Source organism: Chlorocebus sabaeus, chromosome 15, assembly GCF_047675955.1.
Source record: "Chlorocebus sabaeus isolate Y175 chromosome 15, mChlSab1.0.hap1, whole genome shotgun sequence".
Lineage (NCBI taxonomy): Eukaryota > Metazoa > Chordata > Mammalia > Primates > Cercopithecidae > Chlorocebus > Chlorocebus sabaeus.
In genome coordinates this window covers 81,631,599-81,647,649 of record NC_132918.1, presented here as the reverse complement: position 1 = coordinate 81,647,649, position 16,051 = coordinate 81,631,599, and the positions used below count along the sequence as shown (strand labels likewise).

The 16,051-nt window shown below is 43.2% G+C and overlaps 1 protein-coding gene across 3 annotated transcripts in view; it reads right to left on the bottom strand.

The window, feature by feature from the left end:
- Positions 1-16,051, bottom strand: part of STAC (SH3 and cysteine rich domain) — a 168,036-nt gene that overhangs the window by 97,900 nt on the left and 54,085 nt on the right. For 2 of the 3 annotated variants that reach the window (XM_038003049.2, XM_008009472.3), the window contains exon 2: positions 6,367-6,643. In XM_038003049.2, the coding sequence (XP_037858977.2) occupies positions 6,367-6,643 (277 nt within the window). The remainder of the gene's footprint in view (positions 1-6,366; positions 6,644-16,051) is intronic. The other variant, XM_008009473.3, reaches the window with a different exon arrangement.

Here is a 16,051-nt window from a genome sequence, read left to right as displayed (position 1 = left end):
ATCACTTCCATTTCTGTGTGAGACTCTAGGATATGTCCTCCTTGAAGTCTACCAGCATCAATTTTTGCTCAATCTTTGCTGGAAGGATTGTGGTTTAGTGTTTCATTTAAGTAATTTTCAATGAGAGATGTCTTAAAATACACAGTACTTGGCAGCAGGCATAAAATTTCAGAAAAATAATAGCAGACGCTAACTTAAAAGTATGTTGTGCTTTTTTTAGCTGAAAGGTGCTGTGTACAAGCCGTAAGTCCATGTGTGCCATTTATACTTAATAATCTCTGTGAGAACACTGGATGGACCTTATATTGAAGTCTTAACAACTCTTTAATGAATCTGCCCTTGCGAGAGTTAGAAATTCTCTCTGAATTATGTATATTAAAGAGATACATGCCAAACTGTGTTCAATAGCAGCCAAATGCAATTACGGAAAAGTAGCTGTTGATAGAGAACTCCTTAGTTACAATCCATTTGCCCCACTGCCTCCGTTCTCCACTGAGAACACCTGGGTTGTTTTCAGGATGGCAGGATTTCAAAATGCTAATCTGTGCTGTGAATATCCAAAGGGGGTACACCAGACAGCATTTGCCAAGCACATAGTTTATCCTCTCCTCAAATCCAAAATCCACAGAGCCTGCATCAGTATCCTTTCTTTCTTTCTTTTTTTTTTTTTGAGACGGAGTCTCGCTCTGTCTCCCGGGCTGGAGTGCAGTGGCCGGATCTCAGCTCACTGCAAGCTCCGCCTCCCGGGTTCCCGCCATTCTCCTGCCTCAGCCTCCCGAGTAGCTGGGACTACAGGCGCCGCCACCTCGCCCGGCTAGTTTTTTGTATTTTTTAGTAGAGACGGGGTTTCACCGTGTTCGCCAGGATGGTCTTGATTTCCTGACCTCGTGATCCGCCCGTCTCGGCCTCCCAAAGTGCTGGGATTACAGGCTTGAGGCACCACGCCCGGCCTTTCTTTTTTTTTTTAAGAGATGAAGTCTCACTCTGTTACTCAGGCCGTAGTACAGTGGTGTGATCATAGCTCATCGTAGCCTCAAACTCCTGGGCTCAAGTGATCCTTCTTCCTTAGCCTCCTGAGTAGCTGAGACTACAGGTGTGTGCTACTATGACTGGCTAACTTTATTCTATTTAATTTTATTCATTTTATTTTATATTTTTAGAGACTTGGTCGGAAGTGGGGGAGTTCACTGTTTTGCCCAGGCTAGCCTTAAGCTCCTAGCCTCAAGCTATCCTCTTACCCTACCTTTCCCAGTAGCTGAGATTACAGGTACAAGCCACTGTGCCCAGTGGAGGCTACTTCTGAACTGCTTTAAGAAACTGCTCTTTTTAGTGTCTTGAACTCTGCCTCACAGTATCATCTGTCATTTTGCACTTGGGGCTCCAAGTGAGTTTAAACGTTCTTCCAGATGAGATCTTTTCAACTATTTTAAGATAATAGTTTTCAAAGTCTTTTCCAGGCCAAACATTGCCACCTCTTGCAAACATTCCTTATCTGCTGGGTCACCATCTCCTTAGCATGACTATGTTCCAGCTTTACATATTTTCACTTAAAATTCCGTGACCAGGCTGGGTGCAGTGGCTCATGCCTGTAATTCAAGCACTTTGGGAGGCCAAGGTGGGCAGATCACTTGAGGTCAGGAGTTCAAGACCAGCCTGGTCAACATGCAAAACCCCATCTCTACTACAAATACAAAAATTAGCTGGGGACAGTGGCACCTGCCTATAATCCCAGTTACTTGGGAGGCTGAGGCAGGAGAATTGCTTGAACCTAGGAGATGGAGGTTGCGGTGAGCTGAGATTGTGCCATTGCACTCCAGCCTGGGTGACAGAGCAAGACTCCATTTCAAAAAAAAAAAAAAAAAAAATCTGTGACCACAATCAGTAGGATTCTCTCAAGTGGGCCAAACGTGCAAAGAGAGAAATGAACTATTTGCATCTGTTGGACCAGACATTACACCGCATTTTTTGTCCTCTAGTAGTAAAGAAGCAGCTAAGCTCTGGACATCAGAGATTAATAATTGCATGGGACAAACCACTGAGTTCTGGGTGCTGCATTTTAATATGGAAACATACTATGGCCCAAAGGAGAGTATCTATGTGAAACATTAAAAATAAAAGTTTTAGAGAGAATTTGTATTTTATTATTTACAAACTGTACAGCTCCTAAAACAACTTCAATTAAGCGATGGACAGAACCTTAGAGATGCAATTCCGTTCTAAGAATTCACGGAGTGGACATTTACTTTTTAATATTCCCCTTGATCTTTGTTTGGCCTTTCTTGCCAAGAGACAACTTCATTGATGAGCAAACATTGATTTGTCTTTTTAGTTCAATGTCTTTATGTATGTGTGTGTGTGTGTGTGTGGTGTGTATACATATATATTTTTTCCATTCAAGGTTTGGTTAATGGCTTGTGGCTTTGTCGAGCAATGGGATGAGGTCAGAATAGGTCAGAAAACAACCTAATTGTCAAATAACAGCACAGCAGGAAGGTCTGGGACTCAGTGTGATGTAGTATTTTCTCATGTTATATTATTCATTATAATAGCAATATAATGTTTTAGGTACAGCAATTGCAAGGTTCATCTGCATTTTAAATTTGTTCCTAGTGGAGAGTGTTTTATGCTTCATCTTGTAGCATCAAAGTATGTTTACAGATATAGTGGAGCCTTGTCCTGGTCTTATTTACCATTCTAATGCTGAGTGTTGGCAGCCAATGACTCACAGATGCCCCCCTTTTTCTTTCCAGGGAGCTGTCCTTGGCCAAGTGGGATGCTCCTTGCCTGGAATGCTGCACTCTCACTACTTCCTGGGGGCAGGCATGGCTAGTGACTGAGGGACAGAAATGTACAAAGCCTAGTCCTTTGTCTGAAGGTGGGACCACTCGGTGGAATTAGTCTGAAGCAGATTCCAGGTGAGACCACACCCTTGCTTAGCTACTTCCCCCGCCTCTCCTGCTTCTTTGACTCTCCTTCTGCTAAGGGCACTCCCCACAACAAATCTCTTTCGTAAGACACCCCATCTCAGGCCCTGCTTCTAGGATGCTTTCCTAAGCCATTGCCATTCTTATTTCCCCCAATGGATGCTAGTTATGAAAGTGAATGATTCTTTGTGCAGCAACTGTATAAAGAAACTTGAAATTTTAGGCAATGAAATACATTTTTTGAAATATCTGTTTAGAAAATATGACTCCGTTTAATATGCTGTGTCTTCTAAGTGAATTTGAATTAAAAACATTTAGTTAATTTAAAAATAGTTTTCAAAACAAGATATCTGGCAATAAACAGAATGGAGTCCCTCAGAAACATCTCCTTATTTGATGAAGTAGACCCATGCATTGAGTTAGTTATATTAATAGTACATGTTGACTTGTCGAAGTCTTTGAAATTTCAATGAGATGCAGATTATCACACAGATTTAATGCTTTCCTGAAATGAGTCATTGTAGACAGTTAATTCAATGTAAGATAGAATGCCATAAATGGAATACATTTAGGTGATACACAGTGAAGCTGAGTTCTCCCACCCCTAACCATCATTGTCAAGGCCTAAGAGTGGATCTGCTTGGTGGAAGAAGTGTGTTCCTCTAGCCAAGTACAAGAGACAGCTCAGAATTCTCTTAGAATAAGACTCAGTATTGAGTCCCAGTGACTTAAAGGCAGGGGCATTCAGCGTTGAAGCTGACAACAGACACACCTAACTGCCTATTTCATGTCTTCGTGAAAAGCTGCGTTGATCATCTTTGGCTTGCTTATGTCACCAAAGTTTCAGGGAAAGGATAGCTTAAGAGGTGATCATAAAGGGTATCAATGTGTTGAAGGCAAGGTTAGGTTAGCTGGAGGGCATGCCATGGTGCCTGCTAAACACAACAAGTCTGAGAACCTGGTAAATAGCAATTTCAGGTATCAAGTTCAAGGGCAAAGGCCTAGCTGGCAATAAGAAGCTAAGGAAGTTAGAAATGGATGGGCAGTGAATGAGGCTGGGGTCCTGGTCTACTTTTATTGATCAGGGATCTTATGGCAAAGGTGAGGACTTTCCATCTTCAATGCACAGCTGTCAGGAAGGCACAAATGTGAGTCCTTGTAAACTGAACTGTGAGTGTACATGAAGGATATCGGGTTCATTTTATTTTTAAAGAAGTATCTTGTCAGTTGGAAAGAGCGCAGATGAGGTTTGATTCTTCTTGGCTATCATTATACAACTTTTGGTTCCCAGTTGAAAGGAAAAAACAAACAACTTTAATATCTTTTCTGAGATGTCATTCTAAGGGGATAACAGCAGGTGGTCTTTCCCTAAAATCTAGAATATGAGGATAACCTGTGGCTTGAAGGAAACAAATCTTTAGGTAATCTATATGGAGACAGAAAGCTATGTCTGAAGGATCAAGAAAGAGAGAGAGGCAGATTAATTGTGCTCCATTATCAGATAATTAAAACACCCTATGTATTGTTTTAGGAAGTTACAGCATACACCAGCCCCTACTTATCTTCATTTCTCTTCCTCTTCTCACCTCCTTCCTTCTGACTTTTCCTTCTCCCCCTTTTCCTTCTGCTCCATATCCCCTTTCTAAACCCCTTTGTTCTTTCCTGAAGGGAGCCTAATATTGGTTTATTTTGTTTCTGTCCTTGAAAAGAGCAGTGAGACTTGTTGATTCTTTTTTCTTTCTTTATAAAGATAAAATGACAGCTGCAATGTAAATTTATTTCTGACGAGAGAAAAGTGCAGTGCAATTCTCTTTAGCATAGGACTTTTTTTTAGTGATGTTCAAAATAGGGGCTTTCAAAATTGTTGTTGTACTTGAGGTGTACCTAGAATCCTCTTTAGGGTAACGACTATGACATTCCTCAGAGGTGAACTCATTTCTGTTACTCATTTTTAAAAACACATCCTCTGTCTTTTCACACTCATCACAATGAGATCTAAAATAGAGGCTCATCATCCCCTATTTAAGGATTATTTATGAATAACACTGCCTTGAAAAGGCCCATTGGAAATTTGTGTGGAAATTGAAAGTGACACAGATTCAGAAGCCAGGCAGGCACAGAAACTAAGTTAGAGGCCGAAGTGTCTAACTACTGTAGGCATGAGACATGATGAGACCCTCCCACCATCCCCGGCCCAGCAGCCCCAAGCCGACAGTCAGGTGCTAGGCATTAAGTCCATACGGAGATGTGAAGTGGAAGGGTGGGAGCTCCAAGACTTAGCAGACTCTACCAAACAAAACAAGATCAGTAATCCAGAGAGCATCCTAAATGGTAGATGAGATACTGAGCCCATTCTCCACCTCCCCTGTATCCAAGCCCTCTGCCAGGTGGCTTGCAGTCCTTGCTACTAGAGATGGCAGGTGGGGGCTAGGGAGTTGCCCCTGCCTTGACTATGGGTTTGGCCACATAACTTAATTCAGCTAATGAAATGCCAGTAGAAGTCACAGTGTGCCACCTCCGGCCCAAGGCCTTAAGAGGCTTTGCATGCTCCCAATTGTCCTCGCCATGAGAAGTGCATGATGTGGCTAGCCCACTGGTTCAAGGAGAGGGCAGGAGATAAGGAGAAGAGAGAAGATGCAATAACAAAGCTGAGTCTGGATCAGCCAAACCTCAGCTGATTTGAAGATGCCTGAGTGAGGGTAAAACATGGCCATTTTTAAAGAACTTCTAAACTTTTCAGCACTTTAAAACTACTTTTTAGGGTGACTTTTAGGCAACTTTCTGGTGGAAATCTTTGACTGATACAAGCACTGTTCCTAAGTGTCGCCATTTAAAAGAAGAAAATGAGTCAGAGTGACTAGAAAATGAGAACATGAGTACATAAAGGTTTTCCGAAAATGAGAACAAGCCTTGTGTGCGATTGTAAGAAGGGTTAATATTACCCACCATTTTGAATATCCTACCCCTTAACTGAGCCTTGGTAAAGGGTGAGGAGAACTGCAGAACCCTGGCTTCCAGGCCATATTGGATATCACTGATATGACCATGCACATATGACAGATATTGGCGTTTTTTTGGGAAGCAACAAGGACTCCAAGTCTCACTCGTTGCCTATATGCAGTGACGGGCTGATGCAGGTGTTCAAAGACCCAGACCTCTGGCTTCAATGCAAGAACACGCTAAAGGGCTTTAGGGATCTCCAGGGGATCAGCTGAAGTCCTGATTACAACTATATCACAACCCAACTTCTCCCACTACCCAGTGCTGCTTCCCTTACCTTCTCACTAATATTGTCCCCCAAAGCACTCCTGAATGATCTTCCTGCGTGTAAATCTCTGAGGCCTAGCATCTCTCCGGAGGTACCTGGACCCGTGGCACACCACTCTCACTCAGCTTTCCGGGGGTGCTGGGATCTGGAGAAAGGGGTGGGAGAAGGCCTTACCCACTATCATGTGGTTGCAGACATCACAGAAAGTGGGCTTCTTGAAGATGTAATCCTGAAAGGCATGAGCCTTGCCGCCTGGATGCAGGCCAGCCCTGGTGGGTGTGGACGTCAGGCTTCCTGGAGCAGGGAGTGGGCTGGAGCTGGGGCTGATCTCAGCCACCATGTGTGCTTGCAGTTTCGTGTCTTCACTGTTGGTTCGCTGGAAGAAGTTGTCAGCGCTTTTGCTCCGTAAACTCTTGGTCTTGAAAGAAAGTGATCGTTTTAGTTTCTGGAGCTGCAATGCAATGACAGAACAGTCTCTCTTACGATCAATGGATCAAGCAGACCGAGGCTGTGGGGGTAAGGTCTGCTGTGTGCGCTGCACAGTCCCCACGGACACCCTCAGCCTTGCGAAGGCTCATAAATGTCGCTGTGTGGGTGGGGTGATGGCAGTGCCTAGTAAAGAGGGAATTTCCCCCACCCCTGCCACTAAGCCAGATGAGCAGAAAGAGGTCCCATTTTGCCCTTGCTTCTGCCCCTGCTCCTCCTCCCCTGCCTCCTTAAAGTCCTACCAGTGTGCTGTCAAAGTGTCCCACCACATTGGGTTTTGACATAATTTGCCTTTTGAATTTGAATCATTGGAAATATTAAGTATACATACTCCTGGACTCAAAGGCTACATGTGTAAAGCTGGCCGTTCTCTCTTATGATCACTTAACAGCCACCTGTCTCTGCACACAGCAAAGCAGAAGAGTCTATTGTCTGACTCAAAATCGATCTCGCTACACTATCCACAGAGCACAAACCAGGAACTCTCAAGTCTGCTTGGTTCTGAAGCATATGGATAAGTAACCTGTGTGTGTGTGTGTGTGTGTGTGTGTGTGTGTGTGTGTGTAGGACATAGGACATATTGTATTATCCCTTTGACTTTCTCTGCTCTTCCTGCTGCCCTCCCTCTTGCTTTGGCCTTGACAAACTAGACTATTTCTCCTTTGCCTCTGGGGCTTATGAAAAGGCATCAAAACAGGTTTGGAAAAGCACAGGATTCTGGCAGGTCTGGGTTTGAGTTTAATCTACCCCTCTATTCTGGATCCAGGAACTGGAGGATTCTGCACCCTGATGACAGCTTGTACCATGGTGCACCTTGCTCTGTCCATCCCCACAGTGGCTTTCTAAAAGTCTCTCCTGTTTACTCTGCTTTCTCATCACTAGTCCTTAGTACATAGTTTTTCTTTTCACCCAGCAACAGGTCACTTCACCTTTAAGGTGGTTTCTTTTTGTAATTGAATATCCATGGGAGTTCTTTCTGTTGCCTGGAATAAACATGTATGACCCAAAGCTTCAGAAAAAAGATGCTCAGATATCAAACTAAAAAGCTTCTACACAGCAAAGGAAACTGGAAGAAGCTGTCAGCACTTTTGCTCCATAAACTCTTGGTCTTGAAAGAAAGTGATTGTTTTAGTTTCTGGAGCTGCAATGCAATGATGGACCAGTCTCTCTTACGATCAATGGATCATGCAGACCCAGGCTGTGGGGGTGAGATGTGCTGTGTGCATGGCACAATCCCCACTGACACAGAGTGAAGAGACAACCTATAGAATGGGAAAAAGCATTTGCACAATATGCATCAGACAGGAGATTAATATCTAGAATATACAAGAAACTTAAGCCTCTCAATGGCAAAAAAAAAAAAACCCCCTCCAAACAATCCAATTTTAAAATGAGAAAATGATCTGAACAGACGTTTCTCAAAAGAAGACATACAAATGGCTGACAAATATATTTAAAAAGTTCAACATCACTAATCATCAGGGAAATGCAAATCAACACCACAGTGAAGCATCATCTCACCCCAGTTACAATGGCTATTATCAAAAAGACAAAAATGACAAATGCAGAGAAAAGGGAACTCATAGACACTGTTTGTGGGAATGCAAACTAGTGCAACCTCTATGAAGAACAGAATGGGGGTTCCTCAAAAAGCTACAAAATGGAACTACCATGTGATTCAGCAATGCCACTGCTGGGAATTTGTCTAAATGAAAGGGAATCATTATACTGAGGAGACATCTGCCCCTCCATGTTAATTGTAGCACTATTCACAATAGCCAAGATATGGAGTCAATCTATTGGTCCAACAACACAATGAATGGATAAAGGAAATATGGTACATGTACATGATGAAATACTATTCAGCCATGAAAAAGAATGGAATTCTGTCATTTGTGGATGACATAGATGGAACAGGAGGACATTATGTTAAATAAAATAAGCCAGGAAAAGAAAGTTAAATGCTACATATTCTCACTCACATGTGGAAGCTAGAAAAAATTGATCTCGTGGAAGTTAAAAGTAGAACAGAGGATACTATAGATTGGGAAGGGCAGGGAGAAAGGAGGATAGGGAAATATTTTTTATATAAAAAAATGACAGCTAGATAGGAGGAATAAGTTCTAGTGCTCTACAGCACTGTAGGATAACTATAGTTAACAATAATATATTATATAGTTTCAAATAGTTAGAAGGAGGATACTTCTGAATGTTCCCAACACAAAAAAATGATAAATATTTGATGTTATGGATATGCTAATTACCCTGATGTGATCACTATACTTTACATGCATTGCAAAATCACTATGTACTCCATAAGTAGGTACAATTATTTTATGGCATTAAAAATAAAATCATAAAAGTAATTTAAAAAGAGAAAAATAAACAAATGGTGCTCAGTACTCTTGTCTAATAAGGGTCTCCATAAGTGTGGTCAGACTCCCCCGACACAATATATCAGACAAGTTTACATGGCCTTGCCAAGCCCAACCACCTCTGTCTTAACCCCCTAAGTTCCACTTCAGAAGTCCAGGAAGATACGGTGGTCATTAGTGTTTGGGGTAGACTACAAAAAGCCTGCAGTTCTCTCCCCTTTCCCTTATCCATGCACTTTGCAATGTGAATTTGCATCTCAATCTATCAAAAGTGGAGTCTAGTTTCCCACTCCTTGAATCTTGTTGGTTTCTGAAATTTGACCAATAGAAGGTAGCAGAAGCAATTTTAAGGCAGTTCCAAGCCCAGGCCTTAAGTGGCCTTGCATACTTCTGTCCACCCTCTAGATACCTACCAAACTGCCCAATGAAGCCTGAAGGATTATGAGACACATGGTCCAGTCAATTCCCTGCCACTTTAGGATAGAGTCCAGAAGCAGAGCCACCCTGCTGTCCTGCAGGAATAAGGGAGTCTAGATGAGACCAGAAGCACTATCCAGCTGAGTCCTTGTCAAATTGTCAACGCACACACTCTTCAACTAAAAAGATGACTGGTGTTCTAAGTCATTAAATTGGGTATCTATAGTGTGTACACAACAATAGATAACCGGTACAATGCTGTTCTCTTCACCCTCCTGCATGTAGTGGGATTTTATTTCTTTGCCCTCCTGAGGTCAGGTGTAGTTGTGTGAAGCCAGCTCACTACTTCAGGGAGCCATACAAAAGAGAGACCCTGCAAAGCCCTCTGAAAAGCCCCACCAGGGCTGCTAATAGGGCATGATCAGCTAGAAAAGGCTAGCCAGAGAAGCTGTAACAACCTGCAGAAAGGTCAGAAACAGTGGACCAGCTAAGACTTTTGTCCCTTTCCCTTGCCCTACAGCTCAGACTAGCAGAGGAGTCAGAGCTGCCAAAGAAGGAGGAAGAGGGAGGTGTCCCTGAGTTATTGTGGAGTTGCTTATTGCTGAGGCATAAGCTAGTGTATCCTGATGGATACAGGGCAGTAAGTCCTGAGTCCTTGGAAGCATAGCATTGATTTTGAAGAGGACACTCCATCTCTGAAAAAAGCTAAGTGAGGGGACCTATGAGACAATCATTCATTGAGATTGAGCCACGTTGAGGTGAGGACCTGGATGCTGCAAAGGAGCAGTGCAGACCCTCTTCACTTCAAGTCCTTCAGGTGGACTTAAAGTCCTGATGCTGGACTGATGCTGGAGGAAGGGAGGCTTACACAGGAGGTAAGACTGAAGTTTTATTTTAGAAGGGCATTTAATACATTAAACTGAACAGGAAGGTAAGGAATCTGCCAAGGTTTTGTCATGGGATGTGCAACCCAGGGAGAGGTTTATCAAAGTAAACATCACCACACAGAAAAATCAAAATCATTTTCTGTTTGCTCCCTACTGAGTTCAGATGATGCAATAAATTGACTACTCATGTCTCAAAATCAGAATAACACCCACCCTGTCATGAGAGTCGCAGAGGATAATGTGTGGGAGAGCCCTCTGAGAACTCCACAGGATATAAGTGGATGGTGGATGATGGGGGGCAAAGTGGGAAGCAAGGAGCTGGGAATACGGAGCTGAGCTAAGTGCTTCGCCAGGCAACCTATCTTAATCCTTCCAACCATTTGGTGATGATGTGATTTTGCCCCTGGAGAAATGGAAGCTGAGGGTGGTTAAGCAACTTGCCTAAGGTCACACAGCTTCTGTGATTCAAGACCAGGGTTCAGATTGAATCTGCCTTCCTCCAGTCCCCATCCCCATGCTCTTCCCACTGCTGGTGAATCTTTAGAGGAGGGATGGAGCAGTGGAGGAGAGTCACCCCCCACCTCCAGGGAGATGATACTACTTCTGGCCATCAGTGAGGACGTGGAGCAGGAAAGCAAATCTGCTTTTTGGGGAACTATTTCTTTCATTTTATATATTTCAAATTTCTGAAAAAATGATAAAAGAGCATGCCCTGTTTGTCAAAGGAAAGCATCAAATGTCACTGCATGGCCTTTGCCGCCAGGACAGGGAAAGTGACAGGGAGGATGCTCACACATATCCAGTCTTGTCTCCCTCCTGTGCTCACGTGCTTTACTTCTCCTTTCAAACCCTTTGTCATACGCAGCGTGGTGTTCTGTGTTCCCTGGAAGTTGATGTATGATGTTCAAGTATGATACCAGGAGACCTGCCACATTTTTCTTGCTCTGGGGGATGTGGCTTGGAAATTGTATCAAGCCATTGGACCCTGCCTGCCTCTAGAGCTGGAGAATCTGTTTTGGAAGTCAATGTCACTTATTCAAGTGAGAATCTTAAAAGAAATACCTACAAGTTAAATTAAGCCCTAGACATGAGCTTAAAGGAACATGCTTTCTCTAATTATCCCAAAAGAGCAGAGGCCAGAAGAGAACATATGAAATGCAGAAATAGAAGCAAACCCTGATCATCACAGATGTCACAAAGTGATCAGCTTCCATGTACCACTGCCATGGCCCAGCTCCATTTTATTTATAATAATAATGATAAAAGAAACAGATATTCTTCAGAACCTTACTTGAAACTACTCTATATCATTTACTTCATGTAATCATTCTAGCAACCTTATGGGTAGGGGATCATTCATTCAATAATTCATTCAGGCCGGGTGCAGTGGCTCACACCTGCAATCCCAGCACTTTGGGAGGCTGAGGCAGGCACATCACCTGAGGTTGGGAGTTCGAGACCAGTCTGACCAACATGGAGAAACCCTGTCTCTACTAAAAATACAAAATTAGCCAGCCATGGTGGCACATGCCTGTAATCCCAGCTACTCGGGAGGCCGAGGCAGGAGAATTGCTTGAACCTGGGAGGCGGAGGTTGTGGTGAGCGAAGATCGTGCCATTGCACTCCAGCCTAGGCAACAAGAGTGAAACTCCATCTATATAATAGTAATAATAATATTAATAATAATAATTCAATGAATGTCTACCATGGGTACTGCTCTGAGCTAGGCATAGACCTTGATTTGGGGGCTATGGCAGTAAAAAACAGGATTAAAACCTTCATTTTAAGGTTTTAAGATCTAGTGGGTGGAGATAGACTATAAGTAGATAATCAAAGTGGTAAATAATATAAATTTGGACAGGGAGAGGAGGTACGAAGGAAAATAAGGCCAGAGCTGGGCATTCGAAGGTGACAAGGAAGGCTTCTCTGACCAGTGACAGTGGAACAGAGACATGAAGTGAGTGAGTGAGCGATGCTGGAGACATTGTGGGCAGTGGAAAACCCAAGAGCTGAGGCCCCAACAAGAGAGCAAGGGCATGGTATTTGAAAAGCACTGGGAGGTCGGTGCGTCTGGATAAGAACGATGGGGGAGAGAAAGAGCAGATGCCAAGGCTAGCTTCTTGCTGGACCTTGTAGGTCATGGCAAGGGCTTTGGAGTTTATCCTAAGGGTGATGGTTTTGAACAGGGGAGTGACAGGCTCTGACTTTTATTTAAAAGGGTCACTCTAGCAGCTGCATGGAATACCGGCTGTAGGAGGGCAAGATGGAAACAGGGAGACAAGTTGGGAGAGGAGACTCTTGCGATAATCCTGATGAGAAGTAATTTTAGCTTGGCCTTGCATAGTTATGGTAAGATATGGCTGAATTTGGAGTTGAGTTTTGAATAAGTTTGAAATGCTTATTTGGAATTCAAGTGGGGCTGCCAGTTAGACAGCTGGATATATGATTCTGGGATTCCAGGGAAAGGTCCAAGCTGGAGTAATACCTTGGGAGTAATTGCATATTGATGGTATTTAAAACCATGAGACTAGATGAGATCACTACATAGGCAGTGAGTGCAGACACGGAGGAGACGTGATCTGAGGACAGAGCTCTGGGACATTCCAGTATTTAGAGGACAAGAAGATTGGTAAGGACAAGCAAAGGAACTTGAGAAGGAGAGGCTGGTAAGGAAGGAAAAGACCCAAAGAGAGGTGTGTGTTAGAAGCTGAAGGAGGAAAATGATTCAAAGAAGAGAGAATAGCCAAAAGCATGAAATGAATCTTAAATAATAATGTCAAGTAAGGAGAGGTTTAGGAATTGGTTATTGTATTTGGTAAAGGGAATATCTTTGGAAGACCTTAATAGTAGCAGATTCAGTGAAGTGGTGAGTGTGAAAACCTAACTGAGGAGGTTTTAGGAGAGGATGGCTGGAAGAAAAGTCAGCAGAGGGAAATGTGAGCAGAGGTAGTGAACGTGGACAGTTGGTTTGAGAAGCTTTGCTATAAAGAAGATTAGTGAAAAGGGGCAATATCTGAAGGGAAATGCAGCATCCAGGGAGTTTTTCTGTCATAGTTTGTTTAAATACAGGAGCTTACTCCAGCATGTGTTAAATCTGATGATGCATAAGAGAGAAAGGGGCATGCTGGAGCCATGTCCCTGGGTAGTTGAGAAGAAGGATTGCTTTTAGATTGGAGTGAGGCAGGCTGCTGTAAGGAGAAAGATGGAGAAGAGTTCGTGGAATTGGTATTGGCTGGATGTGGCTTTTCTCTTTTGATTGCTTCTGTATTCTCAGTGAATAAAGAAAAAAAAGTCTGTCTCCTGAGTCAGAGACAATGGGAGATGGAGGGAGGAGATGTCAGAAGTGGAAAGAGGGAGATGTGGAATAACCATTTCAGAGACAGGGGAGGGTGAATGGACTAGAGCAACGCACAGTGGTAGGATGGGAAGGTAGCTCAGAGGGTCCATTTTGGGTTATTTCCTCATTTTACAGATGACAAAACAGAAAAATGGCAACTTGCCCAAAGTTAAATGGCTAGGAAGTTGCAGAATGAAGACCCTTATACAGACCCGTCTGTCTACAAAGCTTCTAAAGCCAAATGGACTTTCATAAGGTATCCCACCCTTGATGTGCTCTTAGCAAAATTTCTCTGCTCCGTGTGTTTTATTTTCTGGCGCCTGCCGGAATTTCAGCAATAATCCATGTGGTTGCCAGGTTGAGCAACACTACTTCTATGGCAATTAGTCAGGGGATGCAAAAATTGGGAGTCATGAGAGCACTGGAACACAGAGAATTGCAGCCTGAAGGTGAATGCAATAGCAGGTGTATTGATTTACCAGCCTGTTCCACAGTGGCACATCAAGTTAATTAACCAGTGTGCACTTGATTGTTTCTGCCAGGATCTAAAGTCCACGCTATATGGGAAAGGGGTGGTTCTGATGCAAAGAGTCTGCCCACACAGGCAGTAAATTAGGAGGCACAGTCACCATATCAACTGTTTCCTGCCCACTGACATTTAACCATAAAGTCGGTTGCCACTACACAGTCATTTCCTTGGCTATTTAACACTGTACCATTAATGCACTGACTTTTACTTCTGGGTTGAAATGAAGTCATCAGGGAACCTTTGACAAGCAAATGCTTCCTCCTTGATGCTCACATGTGGTCTATATCTTTGATTTTTAAATGGACATTTTTTTTTAACCTGTTAACTTTTCTAAAATAGTTGTGTCTTGTTCAATGAATAAAGAGCATTGAAATGCTCATTATTTCCATTTTTCTGAGAAAATATTAAACCATTAAATGATGACATCTAAGAATTGAGCACATAACTGTCCTATTGTGGCCCAATAGCCCTCGTGCATTGACGCGCGAAGCCAGCTGCCTTCACACTCCAGCCGCCATGTAGATTCACCTCATCTATTCCAAGTTTGGCTGACGGTGTAGTTTGTCAAAGCACTTTCCACATTCACCGCTAGCATTTTACATGTGAACTCAATGGACAGACAGTGAGCATTGGGGGTCTTTAGACATGTAGTGTTTAGTATGAGGATTAAATTTCTCACCAACAGTTTTTCCCCACTCACAGCTTGATTTCTTTTACAGCAAGTGCAATACATTTCAGGTACTGATTTGCTTTAGTTTGGATGGCGACTTCAAAGTTGAAATATTCTTCTTACATCTACCTGGCTCTGTCATAGCCAGCTCCAAAAACCAGTTATTAGTGACTGTATTGGTAAAGCAACAGTTACTAGATATGATTGACTGCATGCTCTGCCGCTGATGAAATGTGTGGTCGTGGGCAAGTCTCTCAAGCTGCTTGGCTTAGGTTCTACCAGTAAATATAGAGGATGAGCTCAGTGGCTGCAAAGTTCCCTTCCAGCTCTGAGAATTCAGCATGGTGAGAAAATACAAAAGACTTTAAATGGTCTCCACTTTTAGGAAGTCTAAGATCTAATTCTGGAGAAAAATAGCAACGCATAAAACTTTCCGAGGGTGACACAGCCCTATATTTACATTAATAAGTGAAGCTGAGTGTTTTGATCACTGCCTACTCTAATATGTCAGAAACAGGAGCTATCAATGGAGGCTGAAATAGTCAGAGGCATTCTTTCAAGCCTTGACGTATGAATCAACGTTAAAACATATAATTCAACTGTTTAAGTGCTCTGAAGGCCTGCCTCAGTTCTAGGTTATACCAGGTTCCTTACTGTGGGATATGGGACCCTTCCTGCTGGATTGCAGCTATCACCTGTCCAGTATTATTTCCAGGCATCCCCTCCTGCACCCCATGCACCTAGATACACTAAGAGCAGGCCCCAGTTTTCCAATCATACATAAACCTTAAGTGCCTTGGTTTGTTCTTCCTGGGAGGTCTGTGTCTCATTCAGTGTATCTGAAGCATGCCTGGTTCACCTAACTTTCACTTCTCTGTGGAGTCTAGCCTGGCCCTCCTTGCAGGTGGTTCTGGACGCTCCCTCCTACATGACCCCAGTGAGCAGCATGTGCGATGTGTTACTACCCTTCCTACCTCCTGCTCTGGGGCTCTCCTGCAGACCATGAAGCCACTTCCAACAGGAAGCACAGTGACTGGTACATAGTAATGATATACATTTACTACCAAGTAGTTATTGTACTCTTATTATACACCAGGCTCTAGCCTAAGGACTTTAGATGGGTTGTCTTTGGATTGTCAAGCTAACCCTATGAGGCAG